General features: G+C 40.3%; 4 protein-coding genes across 5 annotated transcripts in view; 2 read left to right on the top strand and 2 right to left on the bottom strand.

Moving 5' to 3' along the window:
* The window catches only part of LOC106092683 (uncharacterized), a 169,890-nt gene that overhangs the window by 62,564 nt on the left and 84,641 nt on the right, over window positions 1-22,685 (bottom strand). The window lies entirely within an intron of this gene.
* LOC131997870 (uncharacterized) lies at window positions 858-3,491 on the top strand. The gene is made up of 4 exons (XM_059369717.1): window positions 858-974; window positions 2,781-2,855; window positions 2,961-3,281; window positions 3,345-3,491. Exons 1-4 carry the CDS (start codon window positions 858-860, stop codon window positions 3,489-3,491), a joined length of 660 nt encoding a protein of 219 aa, XP_059225700.1.
* On the bottom strand, window positions 9,150-9,917 carry LOC106092681 (uncharacterized). The gene is made up of 3 exons (XM_013259593.2): window positions 9,785-9,917; window positions 9,388-9,708; window positions 9,150-9,320 (listed from the first exon to the last, which is right to left on the bottom strand). Exons 1-3 carry the CDS (start codon window positions 9,839-9,841, stop codon window positions 9,174-9,176), a joined length of 525 nt encoding a protein of 174 aa, XP_013115047.2. The 5' UTR covers window positions 9,842-9,917; the 3' UTR covers window positions 9,150-9,173.
* On the top strand, window positions 15,499-16,362 carry LOC106092680 (uncharacterized). The gene is made up of 3 exons (XM_013259592.2): window positions 15,499-15,641; window positions 15,760-16,080; window positions 16,153-16,362. Exons 1-3 carry the CDS (start codon window positions 15,585-15,587, stop codon window positions 16,297-16,299), a joined length of 525 nt encoding a protein of 174 aa, XP_013115046.2. The 5' UTR covers window positions 15,499-15,584; the 3' UTR covers window positions 16,300-16,362.

Below are 22,685 nucleotides of genomic sequence, written 5' to 3'. Positions count from 1 at the left end.
GGACTTTGACGAATATTTCAGGGTGTTACAAACGGAATGACTAGATTAGTATACCCCCATCCTATGGTGGTGCGTATAATACATCAAATTTATATTGACAAAATATATGGATGCTCGTATTGAAAAGAAAAGTATTAACATGAGTTTTATGTCGTTTTGGGTATGTTAAGTTGCATAAGTTATTCAAAAATACTATTTTATTTGTATGTTTTGTAATGTCATGCCGCCAGTATAATTGAACTTCAAGAAGCTTTTTGGATTTGTTCAACCTTGATGTCTTGGGGCCACAGTGGAGCAAAGGTTAGCAAGTCAGTCTATGACGCTGAACACCTGGGCTCGAATCCTCGAAAAAAATTTCAGCGGTAGTTTCCCCATATTAAACTTGTCTCCAAAGAAGTGTCGCACTGCGGCACGCCGTTCGGACTCGGCTATAAAAACGAGGCCCCTTATCATTGGGCTTTAACTCGAATCGGACGGTACTCATTTATATATATGAGAAGTTTTCCCCTGTTCCTTAATGTAATGTTCATAGGCAAAATTTTCAATTAATGTACCCATTGATATTTTTCACCAATGACAATGGTGAGCTTAAGATGCAACATGCAACATATCAGCTCTAACTTTTAGAAATCTCTGAAGTTATGACCAAAATACTAGAGAGACCTCCACGTTTTGTGTCAATTTTCGATTTCTGGGGCGAGTAGTGTGAAAGGAAAAAAAAATCTTAATGGGCCCTACGCGTTTTAAAAATTTTGGGATTGTACAGAGTAAAAAATCCTCAAGACCATATGTCCACGGGGAATATCAAGCCTCCAGATTTTGATTTTTCAGACTTTTGTCACGTTTTTATTTTTGATATGTTGGCCTATGACAGCCAAACCAATGAGATTTTCGATCCAATGAAAGAAATTGTAGCCAAGACATTTGTAAAGAACTCTCTAGTACATCGCAAAAGCATTGGATTGCTGCTTCAGGTAGTTTTGGCCTTGCGAAAGTGCAAATTTTTCATGAAATTTTGATTAATTACAAACCGACCGGGATCTCGACTTTTTGAGCCAATAGAGAGCAGACATCTCGCTGAGAGATCTGCGACAATCGAGGGCGGTTTTTGTGTTCAGAAATACGTTCTCCAGGGATTAAATGGCTGCCTGGCTGTCTGAGAAGATATTTATGCCGATCGTCGTAATGACATTATATCTTAGTCATTCCACCACTTTCGATTAGATAGTGACCTGTCATGACGGACACAATGACTGAGACGTCTGCTCTAGCCAGAGACAGCAAAGTGGCAGACCTCTTCAAGTCTGGAATAGGCCGTATGAATTTGGAATGCTAACAACCCCCTCTTTGTGACCATCTATGATTATTTGCTCTTTGGGCCTGGTCCTGAAAACTTAGCTTACATGTCGCTGGAGGCATACCCACAGTATTTCCAGTAACCCTGGAATGTTTAGGATAGTTCCTAGTCTCGCAAGCTTGTCCACTTTACAATTCACTGGGATATCTCTGTGGCCCGCCACCTAGAACAGGTGAATTTCGAACTCTTCAGCCATCTCGTGGAGAGATCTGAGACAGTCGAGGGCGGTTTTGTGTTCAGAAATTCGTTCTCCATGGTTGACTGAGAAGATATTTATGCGAATCGTAGTTATGACCAGTTCATGCAACTCACTGTAACGACGCAAATTGGTAGTAAAAACGCATTTCTTGGCCCATCCAAATTCGGCACGGTTGTTCATTGAGATCGGGGCAAAAATACGGGTATTAAGGGTACTATATCAAGATACAGTCTACTGCATTTTTGGCTTGTAGAACATGTAATAAGTTTTGGTCGAGTTTGGAAGGATTTTTCTTAAATTTTGCTAGGAAATAATGCTCCTGAGTGGCAACACTGGTTACGACATTATATCATAGCCATTCCAACTCTTCTTTAATTGCAAGGTTCTTCGCTTGATACACACTGCAGTGGTCGGGTGACCTTTTCAATATGACCAGTTCTAGATCTTTGGAGTACACCTCAAACCCCACCTGATCGTCTAGTTTGAAACCATCCGTATAGAAGTCGATGCAACTTCTATTACCTGGGATATTGTAGTTCCAATCGGTTCTATTAGGATTAATGAGTGGTACAGTACTTTTTATCAAAAAGCCGCTCTGGCAAGGTGTAATCCACACTGTCCGTAGCCGCCACATGAACAATGAGAAAGCTCCCTTACCCTCACGGCAGTGGTCTCAGCAATTTGTCTAGCCACAATGTCCAGAGACATTAGATGTGGCATTAAATTCAGTTCATCAGATGGTGTAGTCCTCAGTGCGGCTGTGATGCACAAACAAGCCATCCTTTGCATCCGGTTGACTATTGAACAGTAGGTGGACTTTTGAAAGGCCGTCCACCATATCACAACACCATATAGCATTATAGGTTTCCTTAATATGAAGGAAATTATTTTCCGCCAAAGGGAATGTTTCCTTCAAGAATTGGAAAATTGATCATCTTTTTGGCTCGAATCTTTAAAATTGGTACAAACGTTTTTTCAGTGTACCAGGGAGGCTGATATACAACTGCAATCTTAACCTGATCTAACTTTTATCGTTAGCTGATGTGCTTTCTCCATGTATGTATGGAACTGGCACGAGCCATGACGCTGATGCCAAACAAGATTTCAAATAGATTACATATAACAATGGGGGTATAATGATCTGTAATGACATTTAATGGACTTTAGAACTGTTTGTATAAGGTTTTAAAAAATGTGTTTTTTTTTCGTTTCGTTCTTTAAAAGTTATATTCACATTACAGAAGAATGATGTGTGCTATATCGCTAAAGTTTTTAATAATTTCACTACTTTACCAAGAGGTTTGTATGAACAAAATGTTGTCCATTTCTTCTACAATATGATACGATATTGCAATGTTAGACTTTTTTGGAATAAAAATTTTCTTTTTTATGGAAATGCAAAAGGTTAAGTTAATTATTCAAATTGATCGGATTAATTGCTCTTCCAACAATGTGGCGTTTTCGAGCTTCGAAATGTGTCGATTGAGATACTATAAAGCAAATTGTCAGGAATTTTCATTTTATATAAAAATGCTAAAGACTGTTACGCATTGTGACACAAGGTTGGAAGCCATCTACCTAACACCCAAAATACCCGTAAAACTGCTCAACCTGTCCTTTGATGCCTGTGAGATATTACAAAGTTCCAAGAAATTTTCGGCGGCCAGGCGAATTTTCGACATAGTTGCCAAGAAAACTAACTTCAATCACACGTGCCCATATGCGGTAAGATGCAATGAACTGATTTTTAACATAACTACTATATTGATTACCTTAATGACTTTGCAGCACAATGTTTTTGGAAGCAATATTACACTGGATTCTAACCAAATTCCATATGTACAGTTAAATGGAAAATATTCCGTTAAAGCCACTTTCAATATTAACCACGGTGCAAATATAATCGTAGTCGAAGGATTTGGAAAAGTGGTTTGATTGCTATACAGTGTGGAACACTACAACTATACCTAAACTGTATTTTCAATATCTTAATATTTTAAAGCATTTTCCATGCTATAACAAAAATATATTTATCGCTAAAACGTATAAATCTTCGTTGTTGTATATTAGGCAATGGGTTATTTCAAAACATGGAACACTTCTGATCGGATCATGGCTAAATAAGTTTTAAACCAGTAACTTACTTTACTTTAATTGGCTATGAGAGAATATTTGTTCCACTAGCCGAATGTAGAACTAGCGTTCCAAGCACCTCGATCATCTGCGCTCATTCCAAAATCTCTGACACCAAGTTTCGAGGTTTCTCCCACCACTTGATCTTTCCAAAGGGCTTTTGGTCTTCCCGGTTTGCGTGTACCACCGTATTTGCCTTCAGAAGACTTCTTTGCTGAAGCATCTTCATCTATTCTGGCAACATGAACCAACCAACGCAGCCATTGTATCTTGATGCGAGTAACTATGCTATTGTCGTCATACAGCTTATACAGCTCGTAGTTCATACGTCGCCTATATTCTCCATTAACGCAAACTGGTCCATATATTTTACGAAGAATCTTTCTCTCAAATACTCCAAGCACTGCCTCGTCTGCTTTCACAAGTACCCATGCTTCAGTACCATATAACAGCACGGGTAGTATCAGTGTCTACTTTATTCATTCTGACAACATTACCTAGCCAACGCAGCCGTTGTATCTTGATGCGAGTAACTATGCTATCGTCGTCATACAGCTCGTAGTTCATACGTCGCCTATAATCGCCATTAACGCAAACTGGTCCATATATTTTACGAAGAAACTTTCTCTCAAATACTCCAAGCACTGCCTCATCTGCTTTCGCAAGTACCCATGCTTCAGCACCATAAAACAGCACAGGTAGTATCAGTGTCTTGTATAGTGTAATCTTCGTCTGTCGAGAGGTGGCCTTGTTTCTAAACTGCTTACTTAGTCCAAAGTAGCATCTGTTTGCCGGTATTATTCTTCGCTTTATCTCAAAACTGGTGTCATTCGTTTCAGTTACGGCGGTGCCGAGGTAGATAAAGTTACTGACTGTCTCGAAGTTGTGGTTTCCAACTTTCTCCATTTTCTTTATCTGCTCGATTGTGCAAGGTTTTTTGGAAGTTGAAACCATCCATTTCGTCTTATCTCTATTTACAAACAGAGCCATCTCCACTGACTCCCTTTCGGCTTTGTAGTCAACAAAGAGATGGTGGGTGTTGATTTGTCCTTCTCGGGTCTTTTCCAGAATTTGGAGCAGTGTGAATATCTGGTCCAGGATGGATTAACGAGGTCTAACGCCGCATTGATACAGCCCAATTATCTCATTGACTTTAGGTTTTAATCGTTCACACAGTACGCTCGACAGTATGTTGTATACGATGGGGTGGAGAATTATTTCTCTGTAGTTGGCACATTCCGTCTTGTCTCCTTTTTTGTGTACGGGACATAGTATGCTGAGGTTCCAGTCGTCGGATATGCGTTCTTCTAGCCAGATTGCGCAGATAAGCTGATGCATACGCCTTATCAGCATGTCACCACCGGTCTTAAATAGTTCAGAGGGTAACCCGTCGGCTCCTGCTGCCTTGTTGTTCTTTAGTCGGGTCACTGCTACCTGGACCTCATTCTGACTAGGAAGTAAACATTCTATACCATCATCATTGATTGGTTCTGCGGTATCCTCTTCGCCGCCAACGTCGGACACTAGCAGTTAGCTAAAATGTTCTTTCCATATCCCCAGCATGTTGTCTGTGTCAGTTACCAGATTTCCTTCTTTGTCTCTGCAGGAGGATGTGCCTGCACCAAAGCCATCGCTTTGATGTTTAATTCTTTGGTAGAATTTCCGGACTTCGTGCTGACCCCTGTACATCTCAATTCGCTCACACTCACGTCTTTCCAACCAGTAAGGAAAGACAAAAGCCGGGTGGTACCGGCCTAAAACACCCTACATATAAGTACAATGTGGGAGCTATATCTTATTCTGACCCAAATTTGATGGACCTCGCCGAATATCTTCAGACGGGATATTAAACAAACCGTATAACATTGCGAGCAAATATGTTCAAACAAATCAAATGACATTATTGCACATAACCCAAAATCTGACAATCATATATATGGAAGCAATATCTAAATCTGAAACGAGTTCGACCAAACTTCTAAGATATTGTGATAGTCGTCAAGGAAAGCGCTATATAAAATTTGGGCAAGATTGGTCAATAAATGCGCTAGCAGTGGCTCTGAAATGAAAATCGGGCGATATATATAAGGCAGATATATCTAAATCTGAACCAATTTCTGTGAAATTCACCAGAAATGTCGAGAGTCAAGAGAAAACCCTTCCTGTCAAATTTCGGCAACATCGGTTAACAAACGAGCACTTTATAGTAATATTAGTTCAAATCTGACGAACATATATTTGAATGCTATATCTTAATCTGGACCATACTCAACAAATATTGTGGTACTCCCGAGGAAAGCGTTGTGAAAAATGTTGGCGAGATTAGTCAATAGATGCGATTGGTTAGGTTAAGTTAGGTTAGATTTAAGTGGCAGACTCTCTTAAACGTTTTCGTCCATTGTGATACCACAGGAACCGAAGAAGGAAGATGCAGTCTAGTTCCCACCGTTGAACCATCCAGCAGCTTTTGTGTTCAGAAATACGTTCTCCAGGCATTTAATGGCTGCCTGGGTGGAGGACACCGTGTCGCCGAGGTTAGCATGTCCGCCTATGACGCTGAACGCCTGGGTTCAAATCCTGGTGAGACCATCATACAACTTTCAGCGGTGGTTATCCCCTCCTAATGCTGGCGACATTTGTGAGGTACTATGGCATGAAAAACTTCTCTTCAAAAGAGGTATCGCACTGCGGCACGCCCTTCGGACTCGGCTATAAAAAGGAGGTCCCTTATCATTCAGCTTTAACTTGAATCGGACTGCTCTCGTTGATGTGTGAGAAGTACGACCCTGTTCCTTAATGGAATGTACATGGGCAAAATTTTCAATTTTGCTATCTGAAAAGATATTTATGCCAATCGTCGTTAGAACATTATATATTAGCCATTCCAGAATTTCCTTAATGGCAAAAATACACACTGCAGTGGTAGGGTAACCTTTTCGGTATGACCATTGCTAGATCTTTAGAGTACACCCCAAAGCCCTTCTCTTGTTACCAGGGATATCGTAGTTCCACTCTGTTATATCAGGAATAATGGTACAGTACTTTTTATCAAAAAGCGGCTCAGGTAGGGTGTAATCCCCACTGCCTGAAACATAGAATATTGTATTAAGGATAACACAGTGTCTGCAGCCGCCATATGACCAATGAGAAAGCTACCATAACCTCACGGCAGTGGTAGCTGCAATTTGTCTAGCTACAATGTCCAGAGATGGTGTCTTCCTCAGTGCGGCTGTGATGCACAAACAAGTCATGCTTTGGATCCGGTTAAGTATTGAGCGGTAGATGGACTTTTGAAGCACCGTCCACCAGACCACAACACCATATAGCATTATAGGTCTGACAACTGCAGTATATACTCCATGCATGACACGCGGTCTAAGCCCCAACTTTTGCCAATGGCTCTCTTGCAGGTGTAGAGGGCAAGAGTTGCCCTTCTTGCCCTTTCCAAAATGTTGGATTTGTTGGAGTTCAATTTCCTGTCCAGCAAAACACCCAGGTATTTTGCGCTTTCTGTAGATTGAACATTCTCTCCACCCAAGCAGACAGGTTCCATTGTAGACAACTTGTATCTCCTGCTAAAAAAAGAACTACTTCTGTTTTGCACAGATTTATACCCATACCACTTTCGGTAGCCCACTTTGCTGTTGCTCGTAGAGCATCCCGAAGTATATCTCTGAGAGAGCTGGGAAACTTTCACCTAACCGCAATTGCCTCGTCATCAGCATGCGTGACTACTTTTACGCCTTTTTCTACCAGAGGCAATCATATACTGGTAATGGCTATATTCCAAAATAGAGGAGACAGTACACCTCGTTGGGGAGTTCCTCTGCTGACCCATCTTTTTAGATCCACAGATCCCAAGCTTGCTTTATTTTTATCCGATTTCGCTGAAATTTGAAACAGATAGTAGTTTGGGGCATCCCAACACAAGACCCAAATATGGTTCAGATCGGACTATATTTAGATTTAGCTGCCATATAGACCGATCTGCCGATAAGGGGTCTGAAGGCCATAAAAGCTTTATTTATTACCCGATTTCGCTGAAATTGAAAACAGTGGGTTATTTTAAGCCTCCTAACATCAGACCCGAATATGGTACAGATAGGACTATATTTAGATATAGCTGTCATATAGACCGATCTCCCGATTAAGGGTCTAAAGACCATAAAATCTTTATTTTTTAACCGATTTCGCTGAAATTTGAAGCAGTGAGTAGTTTTACACTTTCTAACATAGGACCCAAATATGATTCAGATCAGACTATATTTAGATATAGCTGCCATATAGAGCGATCTGCCGATGAAGGGTCTGAAGCCCATAAAAGCTTTATTTTTTATCCGATTTCGCTGAAATTCGGAACAGTGAGTAGTTTGGGGCATCCCAACATAGGATCCAAATATGGTTCTGATCGGAGTATATTTAGATATAGCTGTCATATAGACCGATCTGCCGATAAGGGGTCTGAAGCCTATAAAAGCTTTATTTTTAACCGATTTCTTTGAAATTTGAAGCAGTGAGTAGGCTAAGGCCTCCCAACATCTGACCTAAATATGGTTCTGATCGGTCCATATTTAGATATAGCTGCCATATAGACCGATCTGCCGATAAGGGGACTGAAGCCCATAAAAGCTTTATTTATTTACCCAATTTCACTGATATTTCAAACAGTGAGTTTTTCTGAGCCTCTCGATATCCGACCTTAATATGGTTCAGATCGGTTTATAATTGGATATATTTGCGAAAAAGACCAATATTTTGTTCTACCAAATTGAATAGTGACATATATATTAGACCACTCAATGTCCGTGCCGAATTTGGGTGCTTAAGTTATCGAATTGTCACCCGATTGTGATGAAAGGGGTTTTACATACATACCCAAGGTGGTGGTTATCCAAAGTTCGGCCCGGCAGAACTTAATGCCTTTGTACTTGTTTTGACTTCAATGTCGATTATTTGACAGTAAAAGTCGACTTCGATTTTTCCACACAAAAAGTCGATTAATCGATTATTCGAAAGTCAACTTTTAGATCTCTATGACCAGCAATACCAGGCATACGAAATCAATAGAAAAACGAATTTGTTCGCCCATTTTCGTGGCAATTTTGGTATGGCGAGTTATATAGGAACCTTGACATGTTTGTAGAACGAAACTTAATTCTAGATTTTAACATTTAGTACCTATAAAATTTTCCTTACAATTCAAATTTCAAACTCAATAAAATGTTTACGCCTGTATTCACAAAACTTAACATAGATTTCAAAAAGGTATTCATCAAGGCATTCATTCAAAAGTATTCATGTCAAAAATAATATAAAAAGCTGTTAAAAAAAATAAAAAAAAAATTATTTGACAGTTCTAAAAAGAAAATCTGTCAAATAAAGATTTTCTTTTTAGAACTGTCAAATAATTTTTTTTTTATTTTTTTTAACAGCTTTTTATATTATTTTTGACATGAATACTTGTCCATCATACACAAGTTGAGATTAAAAAATACGTCCACCAAGTCCAAGCACTATGGTATTCGTTCGGCCATTGACATAGAAAGAAATTTTGACGGAATATGTTCCATGTGGCGTGGGAAATGGAAGTTTATCGGTAACCAGAGTAATGTTGGTTGCAAAAACATCATGCTGCAAGGCCATAACCGAAAATAAATAAATACATAGATCATAGTAGAATCACTGAATTAGGGCTTACCGCATAGGGACAGGTGTGATTGAAGTTAGTATACTTTCCAATTATATCGAACAAACGCCTGGCGGCCACAAATCGCTTGCGACCTTTTAATAACTCACAGGCATCAAAGGAGATATTGGCTAATGTAAAGGGTTTGGGAGCACTCAAGTAGATAACCTCCACCCTTGTGTCACAGTGTGTAACGGTCTTCATCATTTTGACGTAATACGAAAATGACTGTTGATTTTTCCTGTACGAGTTCAGGGAACACACTTCAAACCTCGAAAATGCTTTATTGTCCGTCGAACAATTGAACCATTTTATATCAATATCAGGCTTTACCTATTCAGGGCAATAAGAAGAAACTCATATTGGTTATTAAAATCAATGAAAAATCACACAGACCCCACGGACAAACCTTTTGGCAGGTACTCAAAATTATTAAACACTCTAACAGTATGGTGGCCCAAATCATTTTGCGTGAAGTTCAGCTAAACTATTGCTGCGAAGCTAATGTTAAACTAGCTAATTTATTGGAAAGTATTGAAAAGTTTTTTTTAGTTCCGAAAATATTTATAAACTTAATTGTACATAAATTATGTCATTAAAAAACAATTTATGTGGCATTTACAAGCCTTGTTATTAAAGCCATAATTAGCGCTATGGCTGAGATGATTCATAAGACTTGGTACGGTTCAGCTAAGGTGGCAATATATCATCGAAGATTTTCCTAAAGATAATAACTAGGGTTAATGCAGAAGATTACTTTTTGTAATGGATTACTTTTTGGCGCCCCAGTAGCCGGGTTAGTTATGTTAGGTTGAAAAAAGTTTGCAGATATTAATACACCCCATGCCCCTATGGACATACAACTAAGCCAGTAATCGGCTTGTTGTGCGCTCTGAAAACAAAAAAAAAAACATCTGAACCAGGAATTCCATGCTAATTACAAAATCCTTAATTGTTTTCAATACCACTCCCCTAAGTTGGTTCATGTCTGATATTGTGCCTCCACCTAAGTACCGGTATCTGTTGGACGCGAAAGCCGGACAATGACAAATGAAATGCTCCAACGTCTTATCATCTTGCCCGCATGCCCTACACATGCTATCACTTGCCGCACCGATTTTACATAAGTGAGCTCGTAGTCCTATGTGTCCCGTTATGATACCAATAGCTATACTGACCTCTTTCTTGTCTTGTCACGATCTGGATCCCGCAATAGGATTTTCGCTGTCCTACCAACCGCCGTCCTACCAAACGCCGTCCTACCAACCGTCGTCCTACCAACCGCCGTCCTACCGACTGTTCCACAATGTTGCATGCGCATTCGTCGCCCACTCCCTTAACTCGGACTGCGTCGACCGGAAAGGCTTCGGGTTAACCAAAATTATTGACGGCAGTCCTCTGGCCTTCACCGCCAAATCTTCTGCCCTTTCATTTCCCCTTACTCTGGTATGGCCCGGCACCCAAACTATGCGGATTTTGCCATCCTCAGAGAAGGCGTTAATCTCCTTCTTAACCTGCGAGACTAGTCGTGACCTTACCTTCCTGGTTTTTATTGCCCTTATGGCAATTTTACTGTCGGTAAAAGGTTCACACTCGACGTCACACTCCCGTTAGCATCACACCACTTCACGCATTCCGTGATCGCCCGCCTGCAGGACCGTATTATGGTCAGGCAGTCTAAAACCGATCTCCGTCCCTGGGTTCTCAATGTAAACCCCCAGGGCCACTCTGTCCTCTAGTCTCAAAGATCATGTTACATGTCAGTCTAAAACAGATCTCCGTCCCTGTGTTCTCAATGCAAACCCCCAGGGCCACTCTGTCCTCTAGCTTTCATCCATGCGTGTAAATTGTCTGCCCTTTCATTTCCCCTTACTCCCTTATGGCCCGGCACTCAAACGATGCGGATTTTGCCATCCTCAGAGAAGGCTTTAATCTCCTTCTTACAATGCAAGACTAGTCTTGACCTTACCTTCCTAGATGTTATTGCCCTTATGGCAATTTTACTGTCCGTAAAGATGTTCACACTCGAAGACCTCGCGTTAGCATCACACCACTTCACGCATTCCGTGATCGCCCGGATCTCCGCCTGCAGGACCGTATTATGGTCAGGCAGTTGAGAACTGCCTGGGTTCTCAATGAAAACCCCCAGGCCCACTCTGTCCTCTAGCTTTGATCCACCCGTGTAACATGATCTTCCAGATGGCAATACAATACGTCAATCCAAGACGGTGCCCCTGGCAACAGTGCCTCGCATTCGACTTCAAGGTTCATCTCAGGTATCCGATCAGAAACCTCTTCCCTTTCTTCTAGGTTTCCTATCGTCACCTCGATTATACCGCAATGGTATGAGCTGCTCCCACCCTCAATCCATTCTCCCATCGCCTTAAGTCTTATAGCCGCTGTGGCTGCCTCACACTTAATCTGTATGTCAATGGGTCGGATATCTAGAATAGTATCCAGTGCCCTAGTGGGCGTGGTGCGGTAGTTGAGTTGGTAGAAGAAGTGAGACGTATCTTGAAGGTCATTAGAGAAGTTGTTGTACAAAATTTCAGCCAAATCGGATAATAATTGCAACCTCTAGAGGCTCAAGAAGTCAAGATCCCAGATTGGTTTATATGGCAGCTATATCTGGTTATGGCACAGACAATGACTGAGACACAAAGCATCAGATATTGTATCAACGATAACACAGTGTCCGTAGCCGTCACATGACCCAAGGGAAAGCTCCCTTAGCCTAACGGCAGTAGTTGCAATAATTTGTCTAGCCACAATGTCCAGAGGCATTAGATGTAGCATTAAAATCAGTGTAGCGGATGGTGTCGTCCTCAGTGCGGCTGTGATGCACATACAAGCCATCCTTTGGATCCAGTTAAGTATTGAGCTGTAGGTGAATTTTTGAAGACCCGTGCACCAGACCACAACACCATATAACAAAATAGGTCTGACAACTGCAGTATATATCCAATACATGACACGTGGTCTAAATCCCCAACTTTTGCCAATGGCTCTCTTGCAGGTGCATAGGGCAAGACTTACCCTTTTTGCCCTTTCCAAAATGTTGGACTTGAAGTTCAATTTCCTGTCCAGCAAAACACCCAGGTATTTTGCGCTTTCTGTGAATGGAACATTCTCTCCACCCAAGGAGACAGGTTCCACTGTAGGCAACTTGTATCTCCTGCTGAAAATAACTACTTCTGTCTTGCATTTATATACCTAGGATTTATACCTAGACCACTTTCGGTAGCCCACTTTGCTGTTGCACGTAGAGCTTCCTGAAGTATATTTCTTAGAGCGCTGGGAAACTTTCCCCTAAACGCAATTCCCATGTCATCAGCATACGCGAAAACGTTCACACCTTTTTCTTCCAGATTCAATAATAGATTGTAAATGGCTAATTTCCAAAATAGAGGTGACAGTACGTCCCCTTGAGGAGTTTCTCCGCTGACCCCTAACCGCAATTGCCACGTCATCAGCATACGCGAGCTCTTTCACGTCTTTTTCTTCCAGATACAATAATATATTGTTAATGACTATATTCCAAAGTTGAGGAGACAGTATACCTCCTTGAGGTGTTCCTCTTCTGACCCATCGTTTTAGATCCACAGATCCCAAGACTGCCGTAATGCATCTTTTAGTAAGTAGGTTATTAATAAACTTTCTTAAGGTAGAATTGATGCCTAGAAACTCAGACTCCTTCATGATTGACGTCGGTTTTACATTACTGCAAGCACCTTTAATGTCAAGAAATGCTACCATTGTATATTCCTTGTGGCATATACAATCCACCTGCCAAAATCGAGACAGGGATTTTCAGTCTCCAGCAATCCGCCAGACTTTAGCGATGTGGTTGATAGCTTCTTAGGCAAGTATTCAGCAACAACTTCTATATCGTCTCCTGATTCCCCAACCCCACCGCTTCTAGAGACCTTCAGTTTCAACTTGTTGAATCCGTAGTATACAACCCCTTCCGACGTGTTGAGATCTGCGAGACAGCCGGAGTTTAGTACGAATACTGCAAGTCTGCGGTCACCATCAGACTCATCCAATCTACCAATCTTACAGTCGGTGATTGAAAGATTGGGATTACATTTCCTTAGTCTTCCAAGCATAAATTCAGAACATGAGGGAATCCTTTGGTATCCAAGCAAGCGCCATTGGTCGAGAAGGAATATCTTCCTTCTTGACTAAATCTAGTCTTGCACCTGGCCAGATCTCACCAATTTTTTTTAGCGCACAACGATACATTTCCATTGAGCGTTGATCCCCGAAGGTAATTAATCTGTATCGGCCCAGCCTATATCGTCCAAACTAGAGGAGACCCAGGAAATTCCGCAAGGACATCGGACTATACTAATGACAGTCCATTGACTATCCCACTCCAATTATTCCTAGGTATGCAGCCCTGTTCTTCTCCCTTGTCGACAACTGCCATCACCAAACTGTCCCTAGCGACATTAGCAAAGTTTCTTGGACCCATCTTACTATTGTTCGCCCTAGTTCTTTTAGACATAGTATGCCCTCCAGGTGACCGCAGCCTTTTAGCTGACTGCGGTGCAGTTTCCGAATCTAGACGTGTAGTCTTTGAGCTAGCCTGTGCAAGGAATTCCCGAGCCCAATTTAGGGAGTCTCTCTCACTATTAGTGAGAGTCTTAGGATCATTCGCACCAAGTCTATTAATAAACCTGAGAGCGATGCGTCTTCTATTATTCCAACCTCTTAAAGGGCGTGTTGGTTTGCCGGGGAAGGCCGATGGCCTAGGCAAATTATAGGCATGCGAAGAAAGAATAGGTACGGCCTTCTCCTTAAGACTCGAAACAGGTGTCTTCAGTTGTCTGTCAGCTAGAGGAGCCTGAAGCAGCCGCTCCGCCAGTGGAGGTTTCAGAAGCAGACAACATGCTACGGCCTGATACCACCACCGCAGCTGTTGGGTCTTTGCAGTCCTTTCTAAGCCTATTCCCTAGATCTGTCGCTCCACTGGAAACTGACGCAGATCATCAACAGCCAATCAATGGATACCTCTATAGCAGCTATCCTTGAGTGACTTAAATTTTTCTTCCAAAAAATAACGAGTAACAAGAAAATTCTTGCGGAGTGAAATAACAATACGTCCGCTCCACTCAACGGTTCAAACCAGAATCAAATACAAAACTGATATAAAAATTTGGGTTAATTCACGGAGGTTTGCCCCACCCGCAAAGTATGCCCCAAATATACATGTATACCAAACGGGACAATATGGGATTCTTATGAAAGATATTTGAGAGTTAAATACGAATATAAATTATTTTCAAATATGGAACAAGTCAAAAAGGTGCCGTTAAAGTGTTAGGGTATAGAGAAGCACCCCACACCAGCTAGTTATGTTTTGAAATAAAAAAAAAAAATATAATTCGTCGTCGGGAAGATTCGCATGCTCTAGGCTAACAACTAATCCAACAAAAGAAATAATCTGTTTAAGTTCTTCAGCAAAAATTTTACAATTTCTTTGTCTGTCAAATACGAGTATGAACAGACCCAGTTCAACAAATAACGCCTTAAATTTAATGTTAAAACTCGTTGAGCATTGCTTCACATATAGCAACAGGGAGAGCCATTGCCGTTGTCTTAGCGTTCGAAGCCATCAATACAACTTCCAACAGATGAACAAAATCATGAGTAGTACGGAAGAAGTGTAATTTGTCACAGAAAGAATGTCTGTCATTACACAAAAATACATGCATTGGGAAAAAGTACAGCTAATAAGCGGGGTTGTCGAGCGTGGTTATTGTGGTAATTGTATCATAGATGCGTTTTCGCTATTAATACGATTCAAATACAACATACCAACGCACGGCTCTTGAAGCCATCACACCTAATATGGTTGAAAAATCTTCTAATCAAAGACGAAACGCGTCCCATAGTGGTTGGTGTGTGTTGCTATCTTTGACTTTCCTTTGCCATTTGCATCTCCGATCATTGAGCTCGTCTCGAAGAGAAACAAACAAAAATTAAAAATTTATGATTGTTGATTTTTTTCTAAGAACTATTTTTTTCTGTGTAGAAACCATGACAACGATTGACAAAGATAGCTAACAACAAGGCTTTATATAAAACAATGAAATAGTTTTTAATTATGTACAATTATGGTGGTGTTTTGTGAACTTTAAACTTTTTATGATTTTGAATTGTCTATTTGAGATCTGCAATAGAAAGACTGAAGTTCGAACGCAATGACTTGTGCAACAATCTTGTTGAAGTGCCTTATTCTCCCACTTCTTTATCAAGAGGTTTGTTTTGGCAATTATTTCACATCAACATCATTGTTTAATATCTTCTATGATTTTGCAATTGTTATAAAAAACTTTATGATTAAGGTTTTTTTTTTCAAAAAAAAAAATTTATTAGGTCAATGCGGAATTTGTAATAGAATGGGTTAATTGTACCTCTGACAATCATGAAATTTCGAGATACGAAGTGTGTTCGGTGAGCTCTAACAAGCGAAATCAACAGACATTTTCGTATTATGCGAAAATTTTTACAACCGTCTCAGCTTGTGATACAAGGGTGGAAATCATTTACTTAACACCCCCCAAGCCCTTAACTCTGGCCAATATCTCCTTTGATGCCTGTGAGTTATTAAAAGGTCGCAAGCGATTTGTGGCAGCCAAGCGATTGTTCGACATAATTGAAAAGCATATTAATTTCAATCACACCTGTCCCTATAACGTAAGCTATAGTCCAGTGATTCTATAGTAGTTTGATTGTGATTTTAGTAATTGAGTTTTTTTGGCCTTGCAGCATGATGTTTTTGGCACAAATATTACACTGGCTCCAGAAAAACTTCCATTCCCAAAGCCGCATGGAAAATATTCCGTCAAAATTTCTTTCTATGTTAACGGCAAGGCGAATACAATGATGGTCGCTGGTGTTGGACGTGTTATGTAATCTAAACTTGAAGCTTGTGTCAATGGTCGCAAATATAATCTTTTGTCTATTATCTTAAAATGATATCGTGGCGCTTTGTTTGTTAGTATGTTTGTCTGTTCCGTATAGACTCAAAAATGGCTGAACCGATTTTCATGAAATTTTGAGCCCCCTGGGATACCACACTTTTTGATAGCCGAAGGGGGGAGCACCCTCTACCATACCCCCATTTCAAAAACGCCAGATATCGGAAATGAGTACGCCAATTTAAACGAAATTTTGTTCGTCACCTTACTGTACCCGAAAAACACGAACTTGATATAAACCTTTGTAGTCGAATAACCTCGGGGGAGGGACGCCCCATCCCAAAACCCACCCGGAGGGACATGTTTACCGATTGGGCAATATGGGTATCAAACGAAAGGTATTTTAGAGTAGAATACGAATTTGGCGTAAAAATTTCATCCTAAGTGTCGGGAGGGTCCCCCACCCCCTAAAAAATCCACCCAACAGGATACTTTTACCGCCTTGGGCAATATGGATATCAAATTAAAGGTATTTAAAAGTAGAATACAGAAGTGAAATAAAAAATTATTCCTTGGTTTCTGAGGGGCTATTGGATCGAAATATTTATGGCGTTGTCCCAAAAATACCGACCTAAATCAAAGTGGACCGATAGGGACAATATGCAATTCAAAGGAAAGGTATCCGGGAGTAGAATATCAATATGATGATCAAAATTGAATCCAAGAACCTAGAGCGGCGCACCAAGCCCAAAACCGTATCAAAAGTACCACCCAAAATCGAAGGTGGACCTCTCGGGATAATATAGGACTCCAGTGAAAGGTATTTGAGAGTAGAGTACCAATTTGATTATCAAATAGTAAAAATTGGGTGCAACTACGAAGGAAAAGGAGGCAAAAATTAAAGCTTGTAGAACAGAACCGAACCGAACAAGGATGATCGAAAGATCGGTTTACATGGGAGCTATATCAGCTTGAATACTTATTAGGCACAGTTGTTGGAAGTCGTAACAGAACACCGCATGCACTTCAGCCAAATCGGACAAAAATTGCGGCTTGTAAACACTAAAGATGGGAGCTGTATCAAGTTATAGACCAATTTCGACCGTACTTGGCACAGTTGTTGAAATCTTAACAGAACTTTACATGGAAAATTTCAGCAAATCGGATAAAAATTGCGGCTTGTAAGGACTTAAAACGTCATATCGGGAGATCGGTTTATATGGGAGCTATATCAGGTTATAGACCGTTTTATATCGTACTTTGCACAGCGGTCCAAAGTCATAACAAAATATTATGCAAAATTTCAGCCAAATTGAACAAAAATTGCGGCTTGTAACGACCCAAGAAGTCAAATCGGGAGATCGGTTTATATTGGAGTTATATCAGATTATAGACCAATTTGTACCGTACTTGGCGCAGCCACTGAAAATCCTAACGAAACACCACATGCAAAATTTCAACCAAATTGGACAAAAATTGAGGCTTCCAGGGGCTCAAGAATTCAAATTTAAAGATCGGTTTATATGGGAGCTATATCTAAATTTGAACCGATATGGCCCATTTGCAACCCCCAACGATCTACATCAATATTAAGTATCTGTGCAAATCTCAAGCGGCCAGCTTTACGGGTTCGACCGCTATCGTGATTTCACCAGACAGATTGACTTAGAAAGTCGAGACGATCAAGAATATATAGACTTTATGGTGTCTTAGACGAATATTTCGAGGTGTTACAAACGGAATGACTAAATTAGTTCACCCCCATCTTATGGTGGTGGGAATAAAAATGAGTTTCAAGTGATAGGAGATCGCCTACCCCTCAAAACACCTCCCAAAATCTGAACATTTGTCAATTATGGCCATATGGGGTTCAATAAAAGATATTTCGACCCTACCCCTTACCACAATTTTCAAAAACATCCGATCTCGGAGATGGGTGCACCGATTTTAGCGAAATTGTTTTTGCCACCTTATGGTACCCCAGGGGGACGCCCCATCCTAAAACCCACCCAAACGGACATGTTAACCGATTGGGACAATATAGGTATCAAATGACAGGTATTTTAAAGTAGAGTACAAATCTAATAAAAACAAATATTCTTTGGTGTCTGAGGGGCCTCCCCACCCCCAAAACCCCTCAGTAAGACATATTTACCAATTGGGACAATAAGGGTATCAACTTAAAGGTATTTGGAAGGTATTTGGAAGTTGAGAACACATCTGTCATAATAATTTGGTCAAAGGTGTCTAAGGGGCCTTCCCAGCCTTAAAAACCCCCAAAACGGCCATGAAAGTCCAAAGTCACAAAATAGGTATCAAATGAAGGTTCTTTGGGAGTTGCCAACGAATCTGTTATACACATTTGGGACAGAATCTGAGACCAGCCCACACACTAAAGACCCTTCGGTAGGACTTGTAGTTTGATCGGGATAATATGGGAATCAAAAGAAAGGTCTATGACAGTAGAGTTCGAATCTAATATTGATATAAGGATCTTATTATCTGGGTCACGTCCTGCCGTTCAGCAGGAGAAGTAAATCGTGACAATAAAGGACTCAAATAAATTGTCTTTGGGTCCTAGCGTCGGGGGACCCACCCGCTCCACCCAACTTAAACAACACCAAACTGCCATGTAAGACGACTGAGAACATATTGTACACAAATGAAACGACGTGTCAGAGGAGAATCCCCCTCCCCCCATCCTTCCCAGAACAAAAAAGCATTAAAAATAATATATGCAGGCAGATCATGATAGAATAGATCAGCAATAAAATGTCTTTGGTAGTAGAGTAAACTTTTTGCCCTTAAATTGGGATAGACACAGGAAGGATCTGCAGATCTTTAAAATTGTACTATCCCAAGTGGAAGATAACCAATACAAAAAAAATCTGAACGAGACCCCCAGCCTTGAATTTCTCGATCACAAGCATAAAAATGCTTAAAGAAAAATCCATTTCATGGTGTAGCGAAACGCACGGGACCAGCTAGAATGATATAAAACACAAGAAACAGCGTTTCAGACCATACTTTGTTTGGTTGTCGGAGACCATACTAGAAGTCATTGCACAAATTTCAGCCAAATCGGATAAGAATTGCGCCCTATAGTGGCTCTACCACATTTCCTCAACGAAACGATTTCGATATCTGACAATAAACACTAAGATGTTATCTTGGACAGGAAATTGGATTGGAAGTGTCACATTCAGGAGCGTACTGAGAAGGCTCGCAGATGTTGGGCACTATGAGAATGTGGGGAAGATGAAGAGACGTTGGAGCATTTCCTATGTCGTTGCCCGGCTTTCGCGGCTAAAAGACACCGGTACTTCGGTGGGAACACAATACCAGACATAAACCAATTTAGGGTCGTGGCATGGAAACCAATTAGGGATTTTGTAAGTAGCACCGAATTCCTAACTTAAGTAAAATCGGAAAATCGGTTTATATGGGAGCTATTTTAGTTAATGGACCAATTTAGACCTTATTTGCCGTGTATGTTGAAAGACATGGAGGAATTCATTGTACAAAATTTCAGCCAAATCGGACAAGGATTGCGGCGTCTAGAAGCTTAAGATATAAATTTGGGAAATCGTTTTATATGGGAGCTATATCAGGTTATGAACCGAATTAGACCAAATTCGCCAGGCGTGTTGAAGGTCGAAATTCAGTCAAATCCGACGAGAACTGCGTACTCTAGGGGCTCTAGAAGTGCAATCGGGAGATCGGTTTATATGGGAGCTATGCCAGGTTTTAGACCTATTAACATTAAACTTGAAGTGTATGTTGGAGGTCTAAGAAAAACGTCATTGTGCAAAATTTCACCCAAATCAGAAGGGAATTCCGTCCTCTAGAGCATAAGAAGTATAATCGGGGGATAGGTTTAGGAGATAGATTCTTTTTTTGACCATAAGCAGGTTAAGTTCGAAGATGGGCTTTATCGGACTATATCTTGACCCATATAGACCGATCCGCCGATTTAGGGTATTAGACCCATAAAAGCCACATTTATTATCCGATTTTGCTGAAAATTGGGACTGAGAGTTCTATTAGGCCAGTCGACATTCTTCTTCAATTTGGCCCAGATCGGTATAGATTTGTATATAGCTGCCATATAGACCGATCCTCCGATTTAGGGTCTTAGGCCCAAAAAAGCCACATTTACTACCCGATCTTGCTGAAATTTGGAATAGAGAGTTTTGTTTGGCCCTCCGACATCCTTTCTCAATTTGGTCTAGATCGGTTCAGATTTGGATATGGTTGCCATATAGACCGACCTCTCGATTTAAGGTTTTGGGCTCATAAAAGGCGCATTTATTAACCGATTTTGCCAAAATTTGGGACAGTGAGTTGTGTTAGGCTCTCCGACATCCTTTCTCAATTTGGTCTAGATCGGTTCAGATTTGGATAAAGCTGCCATATAACCCGATCTCTCGATTTAAAGTTTTGGACCCATAAAAGGCTCATTTATTGTCCGATGTCGTCAAAGTTTAGAACAGTGAGTTATGTTAGGCCCGTCGACAACTTTCTGTAATATGGCCGAGATCGGTTCAGATTTGGATATAGCTGCCATATGGACCGATCTCTCAATTTAAGATCTCGGGCCCATTAAAGGCGCATTTATTGTCAAATTTCGCCAAAATTTGGGACAGTGAGTTGTGTTAGGCTCTTCGACACCCTACTTACATTTGGCTCAGATCGGTCCAGATAAGGATATATGTGCCATATAGAGCTATCTTTCGATTTAAGGTTTTGAGGCCAAATTTTAGTACAGTGAGTTGCGTTAGACTCTTCTTTCTGCAATTCAGTCCAGATCGGTCCAGATTTGGATATAGCTGCCATACAGACCTATCTCTCGATTAAGGGTTTTGGAACCATAAAAGGCGCATTTGTTGTCCGATTTAGCAGAAATTTGGGACAGTGAGTTATGTTAGGCGCTTGGCCATCCCTCTTCAATTTGGCCCAGATCGGTTCAGATTTGCATAAAGACCGATCTCTCTATTTAAAGTCCGGCCCGGCCGAACTTAACGCCTTTTTACTTGTTTTCCATACAGACTAACTGTTAAGGATTACTTTTTGTATATCATACATTAATTGTGTCTATTTTATTATACATATTATACAAAAATAATGATAAATATTAATTATTATATAGAATATAAATGTTTAGAATAATTTTTCTTTTTATGCGTAAAATAAAGGCTAAATAACACTACCAATACCATGAATTACAAACAATGCCGTGGCATTGTTCATCAAGTAATAGTTTTTCACATAATATCTTCCCCGGGGTGTTGGAAATGGCAATTTGCCCAAATCCAATGTAAGATTAACGCCATGAATATCGTGCTGCAAAAGCATATATCATTGGACATTGACATCTCAGGAATTGTCGAGAAGTTCTACTTACCGCATAGGGACACGTGTGATTTACGTTGGTATTTTTGGCAACAATATCGAATAAACGACTGACCGCTATAAACCTTTTGCGATTTCTCATAAGTTCACAGGCATCGCAGGAAGCGTTGACTAGCGTTATGGGTTTCTTTGGTGTTAGATACCTGGCTTCGACTCCAACCTCACAATTTTCAACAGACTTCAACATTCTTATGTGGAAGGAGAAGCTATGCGAGGATCTTTTGTAACGTACTAGCTTACACATGACAAACCTACCGAAGGCCTCATTATTGGATGAGCAATTAACCCAGTCAATCTTTATAACAGAATTGGCCTAGATTATTTTACATGAGAATGGTAGACCAAACATTTGAAAATTGGTAAATTGTCAAATTCTATAACCAAAACCTTTTGAAATTTGATGATATTACAATACCCACCTCATGAAATATAACTAAAATTGTTAAACACTTCAAAATAGTTGTGCAAAACATTATGCGTTAGTATGCTTGCAAGGTTTAAGGGAACACAAGGAAAACTGGTGTTTGCGCTTTACTTTGGGTAATTGAAAATTTTTTTCTAAAAATTATTTGGTCGTTCACTGAAAATCATTAAACACAAGTAAAAACGCATTAAGTTCAGCCGATTCGAACTTTTGATACCCATCACCATGGATATATTTATTATCAAAATTTATTATAACACTACTATACTAATAAAGGCCGATCTTCATCATATTTGGTTCAGGTGTCGAGAAGTGTCGACAGTTCCAAATTTCAGCGAAATCGGGTAATAAATGCGCCATTTATGTGATTAAGCCCTAAATCGTACGATCGATCTATACGACAGCTATATCTAGATATGGTACGATGTGGACCATTTTTGGGATGGATGCCGGCAGTCTTAAAGCAGGCATCCATCAAATTTTAACAAAATCGGAGAATAAATTCGCCCCTTATGCTCTTTAGACCCTAAAGCTGAAGATCAATT

The sequence above is a fragment of the Stomoxys calcitrans genome, chromosome 5, assembly GCF_963082655.1.
Source record: "Stomoxys calcitrans chromosome 5, idStoCalc2.1, whole genome shotgun sequence".
Classification (NCBI taxonomy): Eukaryota; Metazoa; Arthropoda; class Insecta; order Diptera; family Muscidae; genus Stomoxys; species Stomoxys calcitrans.
This window is presented reverse-complemented; position numbering and strand designations above follow the sequence as displayed.